This window comes from Triticum aestivum, chromosome 2A (genome assembly GCF_018294505.1).
Source record: "Triticum aestivum cultivar Chinese Spring chromosome 2A, IWGSC CS RefSeq v2.1, whole genome shotgun sequence".
In the NCBI taxonomy this organism is placed as follows: Eukaryota; Viridiplantae; Streptophyta; class Magnoliopsida; order Poales; family Poaceae; genus Triticum; species Triticum aestivum.
Genome location: NC_057797.1, coordinates 452,560,090 through 452,583,375, shown reverse-complemented (window position 1 = coordinate 452,583,375; position 23,286 = coordinate 452,560,090). Strand labels below are relative to the sequence as shown.

Genomic DNA, 23,286 nt, shown 5'->3' with positions numbered 1-23,286 from the left:
CCATGGCTGGGACGACCCCCTCCGTGTGCCGTGGCGCCGCTCCGACAGCGGGCCGCGACAGGGGACGCGGCGTGCTTGCACGGACGGCCACGTCCGCGCTTGGACGCCGGCGAGCTGGGTCCCTCGCGAGGGGCCTTTTCCTTCTCGGCGGCGGAGAACTTCCTTCGTGGAGCCATTGGTGGCACAGCGAGCAATGGAGCGAGGAAGAAGAAGCAAGCGAGCAAGGAAGAGATGGGCAACGGGGGCTCAACCCCCCCTCCCCATTTATAGCAAGAGAAGGCCAACCGGCACCTCTCACGATCGCAGGTAATGATGGTTTTCCTTGCATGTCGCACGGACTTGTCAAGTCGTGCAGTTGCCATGGAAGCGTGGGGAAGCGGAGATGCCCACGTCCAATCAACCGCCACGCGTCAACCGAGACCGCAGGCTTTTGGGGCCTACGGTGCTTCGTACTTGGCCCTTGGCTTCGCCGCGAAGCCAAGCCCGAGCGCACCTTGGGTCCGGGGGCTACTGTCGGCGTTCTAGGAACAGGGGTCCCCAGACTTGCCTGCCCGCGGCCCGCTGTGTAGCTAAGCCAGCAGGTCGTATGGCCCATCTTCATCAACAAGGCATCCAAGACCCTCGCGAGGGGCCAAGCCTCGCGAGGCGGACGACGCAATACCTCCTCTAGAGTGGCCTAGTCCGGCAGGCTCACGAGGAGCGGAGATATCAAGGCGAGGTGAACCTCCCAAGGCTCTCGTGACGTGAGCCATGACGATCGACACCAGGCGGGCCCCAGGCGGGCCCCAGCGCGCGTGATACGTCTCCAACGTATCTATAATTTTTGAGTGCTCCATGCTATATTATCTACTGTTTTGGACATTATTGGGCTTTATTATCCACTTTTATATTATTTTTGGGACTAACCTATTAACCGGAGGACCAGCCCAGAATTGCTGTTTTTTGCCTGTTTTAGGGTTTTGAAGAAAAGGAATATCAAACGGAGTCCAAACGGAATGAAACCTTCGGGAACGTGTTTTTCTCAACGAACAAGACCCAGGAGACTTGGACCCTACGCCAAGACACAAAAGAGGAGGCCACGAGGTAGGGGCGCGCCTACCCCCCTGGCGCGCCCTCCACCCTCGTGGGCCCCCTGTTGCTCCACCGACGTACTCCTTCCTCCTATATATACCTACGTACCCCCAAACGATCAGATACGGAGCCAAAAACCTAATTCCACCGCCGCAACTTTCTGTATCCACGAGATCCCATCTTGGGGCCTGTTCCGGAGCTCCGCCGGAGGGGGCATCGATCATGGAGGGCTTCTACATCAACACCATAGCCCCTCCGATGAAGTGTGAGTAGTTTACCTCAGACCTACGGGTCCATAGTTATTAGCTAGATGGATTCTTCTCTCTTTTTGGATCTCAATACAATGTTCTCCCCCTCTCTTGTGGAGATCTATTCGATGTAATCTTCTTTTTGCGGTGTGTTTGTTGAGATCGATGAATTGTGGGTTTATGATCAAGATTATCTATGAACAATATTTGAATCTTCTCTGAATTCTTTTATGTATGATTGGTTATCTTTGCAAGTCTCTTTGAATTATCAGTTTGGTTCGGACTACTAGAATGATCTTTCTTGCAATGGGAGAAGTGCTTAGCTTTGGGTTCAATCTTGCGGTGTCCTTTCTCGGTGACTATAGGGGCAGCAAGGCACGTATTGTATTGTTGCCATCGAGGATAACAAGATGGGGTTTTCCTCATATTGCATGAGTTTATCCCTCTACATCATGTCATCTTGCTTAAGGCGTTACTCTGTTTTTAACTTAATACTCTAGATGCATGTTGGATAGCGGTCGATGAGTGGAGTAATAGTAGTAGATGCAGGCAGGAGTCGGTTTACTTGTCTCGGACGTGATGCCTATATACATGATCATAACTAGACATTCTCATAACTATGCTCAATTCTGTCAATTGCTCAATAGTAATTTGTTCACCCACCGTAGAATACTTATGCTCTCGAGAGAAGCCACTAGTGAAACCTATGGCCCCCGGGTATATCTTTATCATATTAATCTCCTACTACTTAGTTATTTCCTTTGATTTTTTACTTTGCCTTTATTTTACTTTGCATCTTTATCACAAAACTACCAAAAATATTATATTATCATATCTATCATATCTCACTCTCGTAAGTGGCCGTGTAGGGATTGACAACCCCTATTCGTGTTGGTTCTGAGGATTTATTTGTTTTGTGTAGGTACGAGGGACTCGCGCGTAGCCTCCTACTGGATTGATACCTTGGTTCTCAAAAACTGAGGGAAATACTTACGCTACTTTGCTGCAGCATCCCTTCCTCTTCGGGGAAAACCAACGCAGTGCTCAAGAGGTAGAAAGAAGGATTTCTGGCATCGTTGCCGGGGAGGTCTATGCAAAAGTCAACATACCAAGTACCCATCACATACCCTTATCTCCCGCATTACATTTTTTGCCATTTGCATCTCGTTTTCCTCTCCCCCACTTCACCCTTGCCGTTTTATTCGCCCTCTCTCTCTCTATCCTCCATCTCTTTCTCTATTTGCCTCTTTTTGCCCGCTTGTTTTTTGTTTTCTTATGTGTTAGTTTGCTTGCTTGTCACAATGGCTCAACATAATACTAAATTATGTGACTTCACCAATACCAATAATAATGATTTTATTAGCACTCCGATTTCTCCTCTTACCGATGCTGAATCTTGTGAAATTAATACTGCTTTGCTGAATCTTGTCATGAAAGATCCGTTTTCCGGCCTTCCTAGTGAAGATGTCGCTACCCATCTAAATAGCTTCGTTGATTTGTGTGATATGCAAAAGAAGAAAGATGTGGATAATGATATTATTAAATTGAAGCTATTTCCTTTTTCACTTAGAGATCGTGCTAAAGCTTGGTTTTCGTCTTTGCCTAAAAATAGTATTGATTCATGGAATAAGTGCAAAGATGCTTTTATCTCTAAGTATTTTCCTCCCGCTAAGATCATCTCTCTTAGAAATGATATTATGAATTTTAAGCAACTTGATCATGAACATGTTGCACAAGCTTGGGAGAGAATGAAACTAACGATACGTAATTGCCCTACTCATGGTTTAAATTTGTGGATGATTATACAATTTTTTTATGCCGGATTAAATTTTGCTTCTAGAAATCTTTTAGATTCGGCCGCGGGAGGAACTTTTATGGAAATCACTTTAGGAGAAGCTACTAAAATCCTAGATGATATTATGGTTAATTATTCTCAATGGCATACTGAAAGATCTACTAATAAAAAGGTGCATGCGATAGAAGAAATTAATGTTTTGAGTAGAAAGATGGATGAACTTATGAAATTATTTGGTAATAAGAGTGTTTCTTCTTATCCTAATGATATGCCCTTGTCTACTTTGATTGATAATAATAATGAATCTATGGATGTGAATTTTTTTGGTAGGAACAATTTTGGTAACAACGCGTATAGAGGAAATTTCAATCCTAGGCCTTATCCTAGTAATCCCTCTAATAAGTATGGTAATTCCTACAACAATTCTTATGGAAATTATAATAAGATGCCCTCTGATTTTGAATCTAATATTAAAGAATTTATTACTTCGCAAAATAATTTTAATGCTTTGATTAAAGAAAAATTTCTTAAGATTGATGAGTTGGCTAGGAACATTGATAGAATTTGTCTTGATGTTGATTCTTTGAAACTTAGATCTATTCCACCTAAGCATGATATCAATGAGTCTCTCAAAGCCATGAGAATTTCAATTGATGAGTGCAAAGAAAGAACCGCTAGGATGCGTGCTAAGAAAGATGCCTTTATAAGAGCGTGTTCTTCTAGTTCCTATAAAAATAATGATGAAGATCTAAAAGTTATTGATGTGTCCCCTATTAAATCTTTGTTTTGCAATATGAGTCTTGATAATGATGGGACTTGATGAGGACATCAATACCATTGTTACATCCACAGCCCCTGCTGCTATACATACTAGACCGATTACTAGAGCTCGTGCACGCCAATTGAATTATCAGGTACTTTCGTTTCTTGGTAATGATTCTAATGTTCATGAGAATATGATGCTTCCTAAATTGGATACATTTGTTTTGCTTACAAATGAAGGGCCTAGCTTGGACAAGAAAGATGAACATTGGAGCAAGTTCAAGCATGGAGATGATGGCATGCGCAAGGGGAACAAGAACGGAGTTACAAGTGATGATTCCAGGACTTTGAAGCCACCATAATGAGTTCATGAAGCATGGGACGAAATATACAAGATGCCACTTCATAAATTTCGTCCAGAGGCTATTTTAGGTGTTGCGTCACCTTATTATTGGGCCAGGTCCATGTATTTTCGAAGTACTTAAGTATAGGCTGTTTTTAGAGTCCGTATGTGTGGGGAAACAAGACTTAGGGTTGGTTTCGGACCCCTCCACCAAGGGCCACGAAATTCCCCCTCTCTCCTCCATATATACAGCCCTTAGGGCATCGTTTAGACTTTGGGTTTTGTTTAGATTAAAAGTTTGCCATAGCTGCAACTTCGCGTACTTCGTTTGTGTTCAACGACCAGACCAAGGTGTCACAGAACCCCACCTTGATCAATAAAGCTTTCATCTTATATTCGCAATATCCATATTGCAATCTCAGTTTCTTGCTTGTTCTTTGTTTGCTTGCAGGAAACAGACCCTCATGATCAGGTTGATCGTGCTCCGGCATGGTCAATAACCCTCGGAAGTTGGTTTAGCGGTTGCTAAGGCGCGACGTCTCGCACGTTCGTAGTCGGATCATCAAGGTCGACTCCCACAGAAAATGATAGCCACCATCTCATCGAAACATTGGGACACCTTTGCCTCTATCAAGTGGTATCAGATTTCCAGGTTGCTCGGTGAGATTTTACAGTTTTTCGTAAATTAGATCGAGTTTGTTCTTCATACCTATAGTCCACGAAAAAGCCACAAAAAAATTAGGGTTAGTTCATCATATCCGAACCAATCTGAGCCTTTGCATAATCTTTTTAGGGTTTTTGCTTTGTTGAATTTACGGTTGCATCGTCGTGTCAAGTTGCTGGTCTTAGAGTCTAGTCTTTTAGAGTTTCGAGTTCTGGTCATAAGTTGTCACGCCGCCGCTGCACCATCATCATCGCCTTGCCATCTACCACCATTGCTTATCCGCCACCGCTCTGAATCCGTATCCATATACCACCACCAATCTGTATCCATATACCACCACCAATCTGTATCCATATACCACAACCGCAACCATATACCACCACCGCTGCCATATACCACAACCATATATCCACCACCAGTCCGAGTTCTTCTCATATTAGGTTTGTTTTTTAGATCAATCTAAATTCCGATTCGTGTTTCCTTGCCTGCATAGGTCTCGGGAAAAAAAAGAGTCTGGAGACCCCCGGGCAGTTTTTAGGCCAAAATTTCGGCGACCAAAAATATTTTCCCTATCCTATTTTTAGGCTTTTCTGAGTCTTTTGAGCCACGTGCCATCATAGTGATTTTTTGTCGCACTTATTCATCGTCGCTGCCCTGATTTCTGAAAAAAAAAGTCAAAAAAAAATTCGTGCCCATCCTATCAGTTTGACGAGGGAAGAGTTTTGAGACACTCGCCATTATAGTGATTTTTCGCAAAAAAAAGAGGAGCGCAAAAAAAGAGAGAAAAAAAGTTCCAGCGTGTGCTTTTCCCTTGTTTACGTGCAGCACCGTGATTTTGTTAGTGTTCTAGGCTCGCGTCTCTAGCACGGTCTAGCCTAGGACCAACACAGTATAGTCGTTGAGCGTTTATTCAACTTTGCATCTCTGAATTGATTATTGCTGACCCCTTTTGCCACCATATTATAAGCCTTCCTAGCTCCACATATATCTACGTCGTGCGTTTGACTCTCCCTGGTAATCGCTCTATCCAAGCTTTGAGAGTTTTGACTATGACGGTTGCCGATCACCGCCTGCTGCTAGGTAAGAACTGGTAAGAATTTGAGATTTGCTTGACGGATTTGTGACACTCCACCACCGCCGTTTTCTAGTAGTCTGTAGGTTCATATTCTTGTGTGTTTCTATTGCTGCTAACCATGGCAGGATCACAACCCGACGCGATTGACTGGGAGAACATGACGAACAAAGAGTTACATGATAAGTTTCAGCAAATGATGAGTGGACAGGTGGAAGATGTGCTAAACAGATTTGAAGAGGCCATGGAGAAGATAGATGGCATGGAGAAGACGTTTGAAACAAAGCTCGATAACAAGTTTGCTGAATTGCTTTCGCGTTTTCCACCACCGGCTGCTCCTGCCGCACCTCTGCACCAACAGCAACAACACCGACTACCTCCACATCGGGAGACAGCCCTCCGCCAAGCAAGCCGTGTCCCTCTTCAGCCTGGCCAAACTGTTGGTGCTGTTGTTGATACTTCTGTGGCTCCTGCTGCTGATGTGGAGGAGGATGACTATGTGGGAGATTACGAGGATGAGGTTGATCAAAATCAGAACTACGTGCAACCACCAGCACCACAACCACCAGGTCGTCCACATGCAAATAATGGCAATGTTAGGGCTCCCCCTCAGGTACGAGATCATGACCATCTCCCTAAACTGAAATTGAATATTCCACCATTTGAGGGTAGATATGTTCCTAATATATATCTTACTTGGGAGTTAGAAACTGAACAACGATTTACATGTTTACAATATCCTGAGGAGAGACGTGTTACTGCTGCTGTTTGTGCTTTCACTAGCTTTGCATGTGTTTGGTGGTCTGAACATTGTAGATTATATCCTATTCCAGCTACTTGGGCTGCTTTGAAAACTGCTATGCGTACTCATTGGGTTCCACCATATTATCAACGTGAAATACTTCAAAAATTGCAGCGATTAAGACAAGGAAATTTTTTTGTAGAAGAATATTATCAGGAATTGCAAACTGGCATGATTAGATGTGGTATTGTTGAGGAGAATGAAGCTATGCTTGCACGTTTGATGGGTGGATTGAATAGAGAGATTCGGACCATTCTAGAGTATAAGGAGTATACTAATATCACTCATTTATTCCATCTTGCTCGTAAAGCTGAACGTGAAGTGCAGGATTGACAGGCATTGGCGTGGACTAACTTTTCTGCAGGTCGACCTTCATCATGGACACCACGTGCATCATCTACTTCCACATGTTCTGCTACACCGGCACCTCCGTCGGCTGCCACCTTCAACCGTGATACAATAAAGCAGGCACAATCACCACTATCTGCCAAGAGCACACCTTCTGGGCCTGCAAAGAGCTCTTCTTCATCCATGGCATCAACAGGGCAAACACATGATGTTATTTGTCGATGTTGCAAGGGTGGAGGTCATTATGCGAGAGAATGTCCATCTAAGCGTGTGATGATTGTTACTGAGGATGGTGGGTATGAGTCCGCTAGTGACTATGATGAGGAGACTTTGGCTCTTATTACACGTGACGAACACGGTGGAGACGATTCTGATCATGAGACGCAATACATGGCTCCTGAAGATGCTGACAGGTATGAATGTTTAGTTGCTCAACGTGTTTTGAGTGTGCAGGTTACACAAGCTAAGCAAAATCAGAGGCATAATTTGTTCCATACAAAGGGAGTTGTGAAGGAACGTTCTGTTCGCGTGATCATAGATGGAGGGAGTTGCAATAACTTGGCTAGTATGGAGATGGTGGAGAAGCTATCTCTCACCATAAGACCACATCCACATCCTTACTACATCCAATGGTTCAACAACAGCGGCAAGGTTAAGGTAACACGTACTGTTCGTGTGCATTTTAGTATCTCTACATATGCTGATTATGTTGATTATGATGTGGTACCTATGCAAGCATGTTCCTTATTACTTGGTCGACCATGGCAATTTGATAAAAAAATTGTACACCATGGTAGAAACAATCAGTATACTCTTGTTCATATGGATAAAAATATTACTTTGCTTCCTATGACTCCTGATTCCATTTTAAAAGATGATATTAATAGAGCTAATAAAGCAAAACAGGAGAAAAATAAGAGTGATAATCAGATTGGGGCAAAAGAATTTGAGCAACAAATGCAGCCTAATAATAAACAATCTAGTGTTGCTTCTGAAATTAAATTGAAAAGTGCATGTTTACTTGCCACCAAATCTGATATTGATGATCTAGATTTTAGCAAATCTGTTTGCTATGCTTTTGTGTGCAAAGAGGCATTATTTTCATTCGAGGACGTGCCTTCCTCTTTGCCTCCTGCTGTCACTAACATTTTGCAGGAGTTCGCTGACGTCTTTCCACAAGACGTGCCACCGGGATTACCACCTATTCGAGGGATTGAGCATCAAATTGACTTAATTCCCGGTGCATCATTACCCAACCGTGCACCATACCGTACCAATCCAGAGGAGACGAAGGAGATTATGCGTCAAGTACAAGAACTGCTCGACAAAGGTTATATACGCGAATCCCTTAGTCCTTGTGATGTTCCTATCATTTTAGTGCCGAAAAAGGATAGTACGTCGCGTATGTGCGTTGATTGTAGAGGCATTAATAATATTACTATTCGTTATCGTCATCCTATTCCTAGGCTAGATGATATGCTTGATGAATTGAGTGGCTCTACAATATTCTCCAAAGTTGATTTGCATAGTGGATACCATCAAATTCATATGAAATTGGGAGATGAATGGAAAACAGCATTTAAAACTAAGTTTGGATTATATGAGTGGTTAGTCATGCCTTTTGGATTAACTAATGCACCTAGTACTTTCATGAGGTTAATGAACGAAGTTTTACGTGCTTTCATTGGACGATTTGTGGTAGTTTACTTTGATGACATATTGATTTATAGCAAATCTTTGGAGGAACATTTGGAACATTTACGTGCTGTTTTTATTTCTCTACATGATGCACATTTGTTTGGTAACCTTGGAAAGTGCACCTTTTGCACCGACCGAGTATCTTTTCTTGGCTATGTTGTTACTCCACAGGGAATTGAAGTTGATAAAGCCAAGATTGAAGCTATTGAGAGTTGGCCGCAGCCCAAAACGGTCACACAAGTGAGGAGCTTCCTTAGCCTCGCTGGTTTCTATAGGCGTTTTGTGAGAGATTTCAGCACCATTGCTGCACCTCTCAACGAGCTTACAAAGAAGGATGTGCCTTTTGTTTGGGGTACCGCACAGGAAGAAGCCTTCACGATATTGAAAGATAAGTTCACACATGCTCCTCTACTCCAACTTCCTAATTTCAATAAGACTTTTGAGCTTGAATGTGATGCTAGTGGAATTGGATTAGGAGGTGTGTTATTACAAGATGGCAAACCTGTTGCATACTTTTCTGAAAAATTGAGTGGGCCTAGTCTGAACTATTCTACTTATGATAAAGAATTGTATGCTCTTGTTCGAACCTTAGAAACATGGCAACATTATTTATGGCCCAAGGAATTTGTTATACATTCTGATCATGAATCTTTGAAACACATTAAAAGTCAAGCAAAACTGAACCATAGACATGCTAAATGGGTTGAATTCATTGAGACTTTCCCTTATGTCATTAAACACAAGAAGGGTAAAGAAAATGTTATTGCTGATACATTGTCTCGTCGTTATACTATGCTTTCACAACTTGACTTTAAAATATTTGGTTTGGAGACCATCAAAGATCAATATGTTCATGATGCTGAATTTAAAGATGTATTGCAGAATTGTAAGGAAGGGAGAACTTGGAACAAGTTCGTTCTTAACGATGGATTTGTGTTTCGTGCTAACAAGCTATGCATTCCAGGTAGCTACGTTCATCTTTTGTTGTTGCAGGAGGCGCATGGAGGAGGATTAATGGGACACTTTGGTGTCAAGAAGACAAAGGATATACGTGCTACACATTTCTTTTGGCCAAAGATGAGACGGGATGTTGAGCGTTTTGTTGCTCGCTGCACTACATGTCAAAAAGCTAAGTCACGACTCAATCCTCATGGTTTATATATGCCTTTGCCTATACCTAGTGTTCCTTGGGAGGATATATCTATGGACTTTGTTTTAGGTTTACCTCGAACAAAGAAGGGGGGGGATAGCATATTTGTTGTCGTGGATAAGTTCTCGAAAATGGCACACTTTATACCATGTCATAAAAGCGATGATGTTGTTAATGTTGCTGATTTGTTCTTTCGTGAAATTATTCGCTTGCATAGTGTGCCAAATACTATAGTTTCAGATCGTGATACTAAATTTCTTAGCCACTTTTGGAGATGTTTATGGGCTAAGTTGGGGACTAAGCTGCTTTTTAGTACTACTTGTCACCCCCAAACTGATGGACAAACTGAAGTAGTCAATAGAACATTGTCTACTATGCTTAGGGCTGTTCTGAAGAATAACAAGAAAATGTGAGAAGAATGCTTGCCTCATATTGAATTTGCTTATAATCGTTCATTGCATTCTACTACTAAGATGTGCCCTTTTAAAATTGTGTATGGTTTCCTACCTCGTGCACCTATTGATTTGTTGCCTCTTCCATCTTCGGAGAAGGTTAATTTTGATGCTAAAGAACGTGTTGAATTGATTTTAAAAATGCATGAGTTAACTAAGGAAAACATTGAGTGTATGAATGCTAAATATAAACTTGCTGGAGATAAGGGTAGAAAAAATATTGTGTTTGCACCTGGAGATCTTGTTTGGTTACATTTGCGTAAGGATAGATTTCCTAATTTGCGCAAATCAAAGCTAATGCCACGTGCTGATGGTCCTTTAAGGTGTTAGAGAAAATAAATGATAATGCATATAAACTTGAGCTGCCTGCAGAATTTGGGGTTAGTCCCACTTTTAACATTGCAGATTTGAAGCCTTATTTGGGTGAGGACGATGAACTTTCGTCGAGGACGACTTCATTTCAAGAAGGGGAGGATGATGAAGACATTAATACCATTGTTACACCCACAGCCCCTGCTGCTATACATACTAGACCGATTACTAGAGCTCGCGCACGCCAATTGAATTATCAGGTACTTTCGTTTCTTGGTAACGATTCTAATGTTCATGAGAATATGATTCTGCCTAAATTGGATACATTTGTTTTGCTTACAAATGAATGGCCTAGCTTGGACAAGAAAGATGAACCTTGGAGCAAGTTCAAGCATGGAGATGATGGCATGCGCAAGGGGAACAAGAACGGAGTTACAAGTGATGATTCCAGGACTTTGAAGCCACCATAATGAGTGCATGAAGCATGGGACGAAATATACAAGATGCCACTTCATAAATTTCGTCCAGAGGCTATTTTAGGTGCTGCGTCACCTTATTATTGGGCCAGGCCCATGTATTTTCGAAGTACTTAAGTATAGGCTATTTTTAGAGTCCGTATGTGTGGGGAAACAAGAGTTAGGGTTGGTTTCGGACCCCTCCACCAAGGGCCACGAAATTCCCCCTCTCTCCTCCATATATACAGCCCTGAGGGCATCGTTTAGACTTTGAGTTTTGTTTAGATTAAAAGTTCGCCATAGCTGCAACTTCGCGTACTTCATTTGTGTTCAACGACCAGACCAAGGCGTCACAGAACCCCACCTTGATCAATAAAGCTTTCATCTTATATTCGCAATATCCAGATTGCAATCTTAGTTTCTTGCTTGTTCTTCATTTGCTTGCAGGAAACAGACCCTCGTGGTCAGGTTGATCGTGCTCCGGCGTGGTCAATAACCCTCGGAAGTTGGTTTAGTGATTGCTAAGGCGCGACGTCTCGCACGTTCGTAGTCGGATCGTCAAGGTCGACTCCCACAGAAAACGATAGCCACCATATCATCGAAACATCGGGACACCTTTGCCTCTATCAGGACTGAATATGATCTACCTTTACCTAGAATGCGTTCCAAGAATATGGAATTTTTTGATCTTGATGCTAAAATTGATAAAAGTGGGATTGAAGAAATTAAAACCCTAGATGTTGCTAAACCCACTATTATGGATTTCAAGGAATTTAACTATGAAAATTGGTCTTTGATTAATTGTATTTCCTTGTTGCAATCCGTGCTAAATTCTCCTCATGCTTACAGTCAAAATAAAGCGTTTACTAAACATATCGTTGATGCCTTGATGCAATCTTATGAAGAAAAACTTGAATTGGAAGTTTCTATCCCTAGAAAACTTTATGATAAGTGGGAAACAACTATTAGAATTAAAATTAAAGATCATGAATGCTATGCTTTATGTGATTTGGGTGCTAGTGTTTCCACGATTCCAAAGACTCTGTGTGATTTGTTAGGTTTCCGTGATTTTGATGATTGCTCTTTAAACTTGCACCTTGCCGATTCCACTGTTAAGAAACCTATGGTAAGAATTAGTGATGTTCTTATTGTTGCAAATAAGAATTATGTGCCCGTAGATTTTATTGTTCTTGACATAGATTACAATCCTTCATGTCCTATTATTCTTGGTAGACCTTTCCTTAGAACGATTGGTGCAATTATTGATATGAAGGAAGGAAATATTAGATTACAATTTCCATTAAGGAAAGGCATGGAACACTTTACTAGAAAGAAAATTAAATTACCTTATGAATCTATTATGAGAGCCACTTATGGATTGCCTACCAAAGATGGCAATACCTAGATCTATCCTTGCTTGTTATGCCTAGCTAGGGGTGTTAAACGATAGCGCTTGTTGGGAGGCAACCCAATTTTTTTATTCCTTGCTTTTTACTCCTGTTTAGTAATAAATAATTTATCTAGCCTCTGTTTTGGTTGTGTTTTTTGTGTTTAATTAGTGTTTGTGCCAAATAGAACCGTTGGGAAGACTTGGGGAAAGTCTTGTTACACTTGCTGTAAAAAACAGAAACTTTAGCGCTCACGAGAACTACTGACATTTTTATTTGGAAAGCGCTATTTAGTTAATTCTTTTTGAAGATGATTAATAGATAAATTAATCATGTCCAGAAATTTATTTTAGAATTTTTGGGGTTCCAGATCTTGTGCTAGCTACAGATTACTACAGAATGTTCTGTTTTTGACAGATTCTGTTTTTTGTATGTTGTTTGCTTATTTCGATGAATCTATGGCTAGTAAAATAGTTTATAAACCATAGAGAAGTTGTAATACAGTAGGTATAACACCAATATAAATAAATAATGAGTTCATTACAGTACCTTGAAGTGGTCTTTTGTTTTCTTTCGCTAACGGAGCTCACGAGATTTTCTACTTTAAATTTTGTGTTGTGAAGTTTTCAAGTTTTGGGTAAAGATTTGATGGATTATGGAACAAGAAGTGGCAAGAGCCTAAAATTGGGGATGCCCATGGCACCCCCAAAATAATCTAAGGACACCTAAAAGCCAAAGCTTGGGGATGCCCCGGAATGCATCCCCTCTTTCGTCTACTTCTATCGGTAACTTTACTTGGAGCTATATTTTTATTCGCCAGGTGATATGTGTTTCGCTTGGAGCGTCTTGTATGATTTGAGTCTTTACTTTTTAGTTTACCACAATCATCCTTGATGTACACACCTTTTGAGAGAGTCATACATGATTTGGAATTTGTTAGAATACTCTATGTGCTTCCCTTGTATCTTTTGAGTTATGTAGTTTTGCTCTAGTACTTCACTTATATCTTTTAGAGCACGGTGGTGGATTTGTTTTATAGAAACTATTGATCTCTCATGCTTCACTTAGATTATTTTGAGAGTCTTAAATAGCATGGTAATTTGCTTAAAATCCTAATATACTTGGTATACAAGATTAATAATAATAAAAATCTTATGAGTGTGTTGAATACTATGAGAAGTTTGATACTTGATAATTGTTTTGAGATATGAAGATGGCGATATTAAAGTTTTGCTAGTTGAGTAGTTGTGAATTTGAAGAATACTTGTGTTAAAGTTTGTGATTCTCATAGCATGCACGTATGGTGAACCGTTATGTGATGAAGTCGGAGCATGATTTATTTTTTGATTGTCTTCCTTATGGGTGGCGGTCGGGGACGAGCGATGGTCTTTTTCTACCAATCTACCCCCTAGGAGCATGCACGTAATACTTTGCTTTGATAACTTGTAGATTTTTGCAATAAGTATATGAGTTCTTTATGACTAATGTTGAGTCCATGGATTATACGCACTCTCACCCTTCCATCATTGCTAGCCTCTCTAATATCGTGCACCTTTCGCCGGTATCATACACCCACCATATACCTTCCTCAAAACAGCCACCATACCTACCTATTATGGCATTTTCATAGCCATTCTGAGATATATTGCCATGCAACTTTCGATCGTTCCGTTTATTATGACACACTCCATCATTGTCATATTGCTTAGCATGATCATGTAGTCGACATCGTATTTGTGGCAAAGCCACCATTCATAATTATTTCATACATGTCACTCATGAGTCATTGCATATCCCGGTACACCGCCAGAGGCATTCATATAGAGTCATATTTTGTTCTAAGTATCGAGTTGTAATTGTTGAGTTGTAAGAAAAATAAAAGTGTGATGATCATCATTATTAGAGCATTGTCCCAGTGAGGAAAGGATGATGGAGACTATGATTCCCCCACAAGTCGGGATGAGACTCCGGACGAAAAATAAAAAAAATAGAAAGAAAAAGAGGCCATAAAAAAAGAAGAGAAAAGGCCCAAATAAAAAAAATGAGAGAAAAAGAGAGAAGGGGCAATGTTACTATCCTTTTACCACACTTGTGCTTCAAAGTAGCACCATGATATTCATGATAGAGAGTCTCCTATGTTATCACTTTCATATACTAGTGGGAAATTTTCATTATAGAATTTGGCTTGTATATTCCAATGATGGGCTTCCTCAAAATGCCCTGGGTCTTCATGAGCAAGCAAGTTGGATGCACACCCACTTAGTTTCTTTTTGAGCTTTCATATACTTATAGCTCTAGTGCATCTTTTGCATGGCAATCCCTACTGACTCACATTGATATCTATTGATGGGCATCTCCATAGCCCGTTGATACGCCTAGTTGATGTGAGACCATCTTCTCCCTTTTTGTCTTCTCCACAACCATCATTCTATTCCACCTATAAGTGCTATGTCCATGGCTCACGCTCATGTATTGCGTGAAGATTGAAAAAGTTAGAGAACACCAAAAGTATGAAACAATTGCTTGGCTTGTCATCGGGGTTGTGCATGATTTACATATTCTTTGTGGTGAAGATAGAGCATAGCCAGACTATATGATTTTGTAGGGATAACTTTCTTTGGCCATGTTATTTTGGTGCTAAGGAGGCCAGCGCATGCGAGGAGTACCGAGGTATCAGGCAAAGATTGCCATTTTGGTGCAACAAGACCAGGACCAGAAGGATGGCAAGAGGGAGGTCATCGTGGAGCCCAAGACGGAGTCACCACCAGAGCTTTTCGCAGACGAAGACCACTTTTGTCAGGATGGCTTGTACTAGTTGTCCCCCTTCAAATTAGCCCGCCGTTGTTGGCTCCCTTCCCGCTCAAGATTTGGGAAAGAGGACCAGGGCATATATAAGTAGAGCCAGCCACCAGAGAAGGATGGAGATCACTCTCAACCACACAAGTTAGCCAAGCACAAGAACACCTCAACCTCAGGAGGTTGTCCTTCCCCTTGTATTGTTCATCATCGGCCCAAGAAGAAATCCACCACCACCACACTGGAGTAGGGACAGGCTGGCAATGGGGATTACCCATGCGGGTATTGGACTCCCATCCTCGTCCCCGCAATAGCCTTCCTATGCCCGTCCCCATACCCATACCCATCCGCGGGGATCAAAACATTCCCATCCCCGTCCCCGTCATTTTTATCCCCATGGGGAAACCCATGCACTCAATCAACAACAACCTTCGATAGCATTTCGGTAGAAAAAATAGCATTTTAGTACAATAAATAATATGTTGTCGCTAGGTTATGGTTTTCGTAGGGTTTTTGGCCAAAGGGGTGTGATGGGAAGAAATCTGGGTGGGTAAATGAGGGAATTACATGGGGTCTACTATTTTCAGAGCTCACATGTAAGCTCTTCACGGATAAGAGGGGTAATGGGCACGGGTAATGCTATCCCATCCCCATCCCCGTCTTGTGCGCTGGGTAAGGTATTTAACCCACCAACTTCCCTGTGGGCATTAAAGCTGGCCCATCCCCGTCCCCTAATAGAGTAATTATCCACGGGGATGCGGGGAACGGTTAACCATTGCCAACTTGAAGTAGGGTATTACACCACAATGGTGACCCGAACCAGTATAAATCTTGTGTCTTTCTGTGTTGCGAGTTCATCGAGTTCGTCCGCGAGATCTTAGCGAGCTAGGGCGTAGATCGGTGGGAGGGAAAGATTTCGCGCGCACCCCAGTGTTTGAACCTTAAGGGTTTGCCGGAACCCCACATCCGACAGCGTGCCCGCTCAATTCCTTTCGAGTTGCTTCCGCGAGACAATTGGTGGTCAGTGGTGCAACACCAATTTCCTGACCTCTTTGCGGAAATCTAGGTGTCCCCTCCGTGCGTCCGCCACATTAGGTGGCTGGGTATTGAGGTCCTCGCTTGGGCTTTGGACCGTCTGCAATAAACTTGTGATCCAGCGTGTTCCTCTTCGATGTGCCACTGACGCAATTTTAAAATGTGTGGCTATTTGCAGCTTTGGCGGCCGCTTAGCCGCCCCCAGGATCGGGACGTCGTCAACATCACCATTGCAGATCTTCACGCGATGGCTCTTCGCTTGGCGCCGCTGCTTCCTCCACCACCTCCTGAGCCGGATTAGCCTGCTGCAGCTTGTACTGCCTCATTTTCTCCTTTAAGGGCTTGTTGATCTGTGCCCTCAGCAGAACCCTTTCGCACTATGTTTCTCTATTTTCTTTGCGTGTGTGTGTGTGGTGTGTGAACTTACGTTGGATGTAGTGGCTCTACTTTATATATAAACGGGGCGAAAGCCTTTTTCAGTATATCCAAGCTCCAGAACACGTGACCAGAGTGGGTACTTCATATTGCATGTGGCTTTCGGAAACACGTCGAATTATGTTATTCATGCTACTATAATGTATCTAGTATGTGAGAAATGAATTGGTCCATTCATAGCCCACTTCAACTATTAATGTCTCTCGATGCTTTTTTCAGAGCTACCTCAACTCGTTGTTGGTGACTACCCAGTATTGGAATGTATCTGGTATGTGAGAAATGAATTGGCCCATTCATAGCCCGCTTCAATTATTAATGTCTCTCGACGCTTTCTTCAGAGCTACCTCAACTCGTTGTTGGTGACTACCCAGTACCGGAACCAAGATGTCACAAAGGTAAGGGGTGTTACTTTATGGAAACTTTCAAGCATATGAGCCACATGCACTAGATGATACCCCCTCTACTTTATACCATGGAAATAGGAACAAGTATGATTTTTGCGTGAGCAGGCCGAAAAGGCAATCTTTAACTTTTGCCATGTCTTGTTATGATTCTTTAGAAGTTGAATTATCTGAGATTATGGAGGGGTTGCACTTTAACGAACTACTCTGCCTATTCTAACCGAGACCCACCGTCTAAAAGCGGTGAATTTGGTTTGAAGCTCGGAGACAATCAGATTGAGCTTATGTTTTTTCACTATATGAAATAAAAGATAATATGAAAGATCAGAATATTACTCGTGTACATTACTATTAAAGCCACTTCATGACAAACTTTGGTAGAACTGAAGGCCAAATAAAATATGAGAGGCCGAAATATTACATGTGTACATTACTATCAGCATGTTGTAAGCCACTTCGTGACCAACTTTGGTAGAACTGAAGGCCGAACGACAATGTTGTTGTGTTCGCTATAAGATAAAAGGGGTTGTAGTGTTTTCTTAGTAATACTACAAAGTATTTATTCTCAAAATAATTAAAAGAGGACGACGATAACTGCCACACATGTGGACGTTAAGGGGTCTGCCTATATGTTTTGTATGCTGTCTAAGAGGACCAGCCCACATGCCTATGTGTGGGCAAAACAACTACCGCCCACACGTCTCTTTTTTTTCTTGCGGTCCCTCTCACACGCCTACGTGTGGGCAAAATACATAACGCCTACACGACCTCTCTCAGCCACCTACCTCTCGGTCCCGCACGCCCCGTGTGACAGTCATCACGCGTCCCCGCAGTTGCCATGGTCCGGACCCTCTTCAATGTCCGTTTAGCTGCAGTTGCCATGTCGCTGAACTACAGTTGCCATGGTTGCTCAACTGCAGTTGCCAGATGCCATTTTGGACAACTACAGATGTTGTCATGTATGGTCTGGTTTACTATAGTTGGCATGATTTGAAAACTTTAGAGGTTGCCACCTACTAACACTAAGCAGTTGGCATGTATGGTTAGGTTTACTACAGTTGCCATGATTTGAAAACCTTAGGAGTTGTCACCTACTAACACTAGGCAGTTTCCGTGTAGCGCTACAAAGAGACATGATAAAACATCATGTTTGAGTAAAAGAGAGAGTTGCCATCTGCTTACAATCACACTAGGATAGTTGCCGTGTACCTTGCAAAACACATGGTAACTGACATGTTCGGGTAAAAAAAAGAGTTGCCATCTGTTTACAAGCATACTAGGGCAGTTGCCATGTACACTGCAAAACATATGGCAACTGGTAGCTTGGGTGTGGGAGAGAAGACGGACAATGTGGGCGAGATGGCAAATGCCCACACACAAACCCTTGTGCGTGAGTGAAAACTGACGTGTGGGCAAACTGCTAAATGCCCACACACCGGCCTCTTCGTGTGGTGAAACGGACGTGTGGACGATCGTTGAATGCCTACACACCAGTCTAGTTCTATGTGGCACCACAAACATGTCAAGATTTATACACCCACGAACGAATGCGGATTCGCGTGTGGGCGAGATGCAAACACCCACACATGTGGATGTTAGTGTTTCCCTTAAAAAGATAGGTGGTCTTTTGTGAAAGGATGCTCACAGACAAACGGAAAAGGTAAACAAATTTCAGCGGGACACCCATGCCCATTCACTCCAGTTGCCGACCGAGTTTCTCTGGGTCCGTCGCCGTCTCAGGACAACCACGCAACCAGCCGACGAAGAGGCCCCACCTCCCCTCTTCCTCCCCGCCCACTTGCCCCCTCCTCTCCCTTTCCGCCACGGAGATTCTTGCCTCCGCCTCTCTTCTCCGGTCCACACCAGCGGAGGCGCCGCGCAGGCCACGGGAGAGGAGGGGAGGTGGCACCTGTTCCTGTTGGGCTTCTTGTCCTCTCCAGCTCCCCTTTCGCCGTCGCGATAGAATAATATCGTCGATTGAACCAGTAAAACTAATATCTTTGCTAGTATTCACCGTGCGTGTTCCACGCCCCAGCCAGCGCCCTCCTTAGTGCCCGCCACGCCCTCCTCGTTCGCGCCCTTGCAGCGACCAGTTCTTGCGTCTACTCTTCGCCACACCGAGGTCCATCCATCTACCAAACCACCCTGCTCTCCTTGCAAGATCCGACTCCGGCCAAGAGATTCGCTTCTTGCGCCAAGATCCTGACCTGAGCAGATAGCAAGAGACGAGGGAAGGGGGCGGAATCATTCGAAGCGAGGGCATGGTGGCGGTCGCGGCTGGGAGGCGGCCCGTGCTCAGCCGCCGGAGGTCCGGCTGCGGTGCCGGCCAGCAGCAGCTGCAGCACCCGCAGGCGCAGCAACGGCGGATGCTGGCGGTCGCCGTCGCCGCGCGCGTCGCCGCCGCGAAGCCCGCGGCCACGGAGGCCGCTTTGTATGGCGGCGGCGGCGGCGACGGGTGCTGCGTCGATTTTCTCGTTTGCCTGCTCCGGGGGCTCGGCGTGACCCCCGCAAGCGCGGGGCCTGCGCAGTTCAAGTGGGCCGCTCGACCGCTGCGGCGGAAGCGGAACGGGGGTTCCTCGCCAAGCGGCGCCTCCGCCGAGGAAAGGCGTCCCGGGCTTATTAGGGACGCGCCCGGACGCATCGCCGGCAACGGCGCCTGCGCTAGCGCCTCACTTTACACGATGCAGGGCAAGAAGGGGGTCAACCAGGACGCCATGGTTGTCGTGGAGGTATACTCTTTGAGTTCTTAATTCTGTATTTTTTTTCCATTTTTATCTTCTGTTAATTCCACGGGTGCCTTTCGGTGATGTGTGACTCCTACTGCATATGCTCCACAAGTATTTGGATACGATGAAAAGGATGTCTTCATGATTTTGTTCGTCGTGAGCCAATCCTGATACTTGCATGAAGAAACATAACTGTCTGATTGGGGCAAAATTTTAATACATGTCTTCTTAGGTATGCTTGAGCTGGACAAAGATTTTTTTACTTTCACGTAAGACGCACATGTGGGGTCTTGCTGTAGAATGCCTGTTTGATTCAACAACTTCTGGAATAGAATACCATTTTCATTTGTCTCGTATAAGTGGTTTCACATGGATTGCCATTGGATATGGCCGACTGAATCGCCGGCAGAGTGTTCTAGCTGGTAGTTTAATTGGGCTCAATTATTGTTCTCCCAAATGGAGAAACCTGTAAGCAGGCACATGATTCTTATCGTTATCTTAATATTTCCTTTTAAGGACGATCTTATCTTCTCTTCGCATGAACTCCTAGAGTTGAATACATGAGACTTGTCATTTCTTTGTGTTTTATTAACTGGAGCATATTTCATTATATCCATCGGCGGAGGACTCGTTTGGGCAAGGCCGGGTGGCCGCCCTACCTTGATTTTTCGAACAAAAGAATATACACGTACGCCGCTGTATCATGTACTCGCTGTGGTTGGGGGGAGGAAAGGGGAGACCTGGTGGGCCATGAGCCCGTGAACCAGGAGCTCAGCTGGACCAGGCCATGGCCCCAACAGTGACGGCGGACGAACAAGGGGGTAGCCAAGAATGCCTAGCAATATGCGGCGGCACCAGCAGGTAGGCGGACGGCGGCGCCAGCGTGGGTGCCAGCCTGTTCCAGGCCACAGGTCACAGGGAAGCAAGTACGCAGCTGCGGAACAGCGTAGGCAGGGTGCAGAGCGGTGAAGAGGTGGTGCCAGCGGCAAGTGGCCATGAAGGTTTTGCATGATATATTCTTTTACGCTCTAGAATCCGTCCGCCCTACCTCGATTTTGGTCCATCCTCTGCCACTGATTATATCCATGAGATTTTATTAAATTGTTTATCTCCAGAGTTCAATAAGTTTGAACAATACAATCCCATGGTTTGTTGTTGTAGTACCTTGTGTAGCGTGTGGTCTTCACAGTTTTCTCCTCTATGAATGTTATTATCAATTTTTCCGTGGTCTCTTAAATGTTCATTTTATAACACCATCATTTACAATTTACATGTTTTACTTAATGCACCATCATTTAAGGTTTTATATTGTATATCAGAGCTGCAATTTGAAGGAAAATAATTACTATTTTCATTTGCCCAATCTAGAAATTTTTAGTCCTTCTATGATCAAATTTTAGGAAGTTTAACGATATGAATACTAAAGGACCGTTTGAAAAAAGAACAGGAGGAGAACGTTTGTAACAAGCTAGCGCTTCAGATTGCATCTTGCATGTCCTGTCCTTAAACCAAAATATCTGTTGTAATACCGATTCATTAGTAATTAGGTTTGAACATAGTTGAATCTTTTTTTCTTTTCAAAACGGAGGCATAAGCTTTGCCTCATCCATTAATTAAGAAAGGAGAATAGAGTTTGTTACACCACACCGATAGTACTATGGGTGATGGGTCATTACTCTCCTGACATGATGTTGCTCAATTTTTTTGCGCCCGCCACAACCCAAAGTTTTGCTCCCCTCTTAATGGTGCCAAAAATGATCGGTGGTGGTGTTTGACTTGTGTCAGAAGACACGTGCGTTTCTCTCATTCCAAATAGTCCAACTAACAAGTACGGTGAGAGATGCCATAGCCTTCCTATTGTGAATGTTGTTTCTCGACATCTTGCACCATCAATGCCAAAGAGTACTTCATTGCCCAAGCCGCCTTGTCAATAGCATGAAGGCCAGGCCAATCCTTGACTAAGTTCCAAGGCCTAACGGTGAAGCGACATTTGAAGAATAGATGTGCCCTGCCCTCATGCAAGTTGGTAAAGCGGGCAAAGGTCACAATTTTGCCAACCCCGCCGAGCAAGCCTATCGTCCGTCGAAATTCTATCTTAGATTGCAAGCCTATCATCCGTCGAAATTTTATCTTGGATTGCAAGCCAAGCAAAAAATTTCACCTTTGGCAAGGCCCAAATGCCCCGAATGAAGCACGTCGAGGTGGAGCCTGTAGATCCAATGAATTGTGCCTTATATGCTAAAGCCGAAGAGTAATGCCCACTCATGGAGTTGTGTGTGGCTTTGGAGTCGCCAAAGCGTAACAAATCGCCGTAGGTGCTCCATGGAAAGGATATGGTCAGGTTTGATCTTGTGAATCCATGCATCATCCGCCAAGGCCTCTCCATCCTTTCAATTTTTCCTTGAGGATGCCATGTAAATGAGGGGTGCAATGTCCTTTAGTTTTTTTGCCATTTAGCCAAGGGGAGTCCCAAAAGGGGGCAATGACACCTTTACCAATGGTTGTGATGGTAGAAGCATAGAAGAAGTCAACGTCCACATTGTCACACGAGTTCCCCATACCCACCCAAAGCTTGCCGGGTTCCTTCTACTCATACCAAAGCCAGCGCAAACGTAAGGCACGTGCTAACTTTTCAAGGTCAAGCACGCCAAAGCCCCCTAGCTCTTTTGGTCTGCACATTGTGGCCCAATTAACTTTGCACTTGGCACCGGTGATCTTGTTTGTTCCCACCCAATAGAAAGCCCTTTCAATTTTGTTGACGCTCATTATGACCTGCTGCGGAATGATGAGGGTAGTAGTATGGTAGATGACTTGCGAGGTGAGCACTGCCTTAACAAGAGTGGTATGCCCGTAGCAGTGACATTTTGCCAATCCCATGGGACAAGCGTCACCACCACCTTGTCTTCTAGGAATTGGAAATCGGCTCTTTTGAGCTGCCAAATGGAGAGGAGGAGGCCCAGGTAGCGGATGAGGAATGAGGCGTGAGACGCCGACAGACTATGAAGGATGTCCTCGAGATTACGGGTTGCTCTCTCAATGGGACATAGGACCTTTTTGGAAGTTGACCTCCATACCGTTGACCTCGGCAAAACTGCCCAAGATGCGTGTGAGGTTGTCAATATCTTGTTTAATGGGGGCCATGAAGACCATCACATCATCGACATATATGGAAGTTCTGCAAACAGCTCGACGGCCTCTAAATTTGTGAAGCAAGACATGCCTAGTGGCCAAGTCTAGGACTTGTTGGAGTGTATCAATGGCAGTGACGAAAAGGAGAGGTGAGAGGGGGTCTCCTTGGCGAAGGCTACGACCATGCTTGATGTGTGTGTGTGT

General features: G+C 43.7%; 1 protein-coding gene across 1 annotated transcript in view; it reads left to right on the top strand.

The window, feature by feature from the left end:
- Nucleotides 1–18,998: 18,998 nt before the first annotated feature.
- Nucleotides 18,999–23,286, top strand: part of LOC123188969 (probable protein phosphatase 2C 38) — an 8,681-nt gene continuing 4,393 nt past the window's right edge. The window contains exon 1 of the mRNA XM_044601265.1: nucleotides 18,999–19,956. Coding sequence (XP_044457200.1) covers nucleotides 19,489–19,956 — 468 coding nt within the window. The 5' untranslated portion in view covers nucleotides 18,999–19,488. The remainder of the gene's footprint in view (nucleotides 19,957–23,286) is intronic.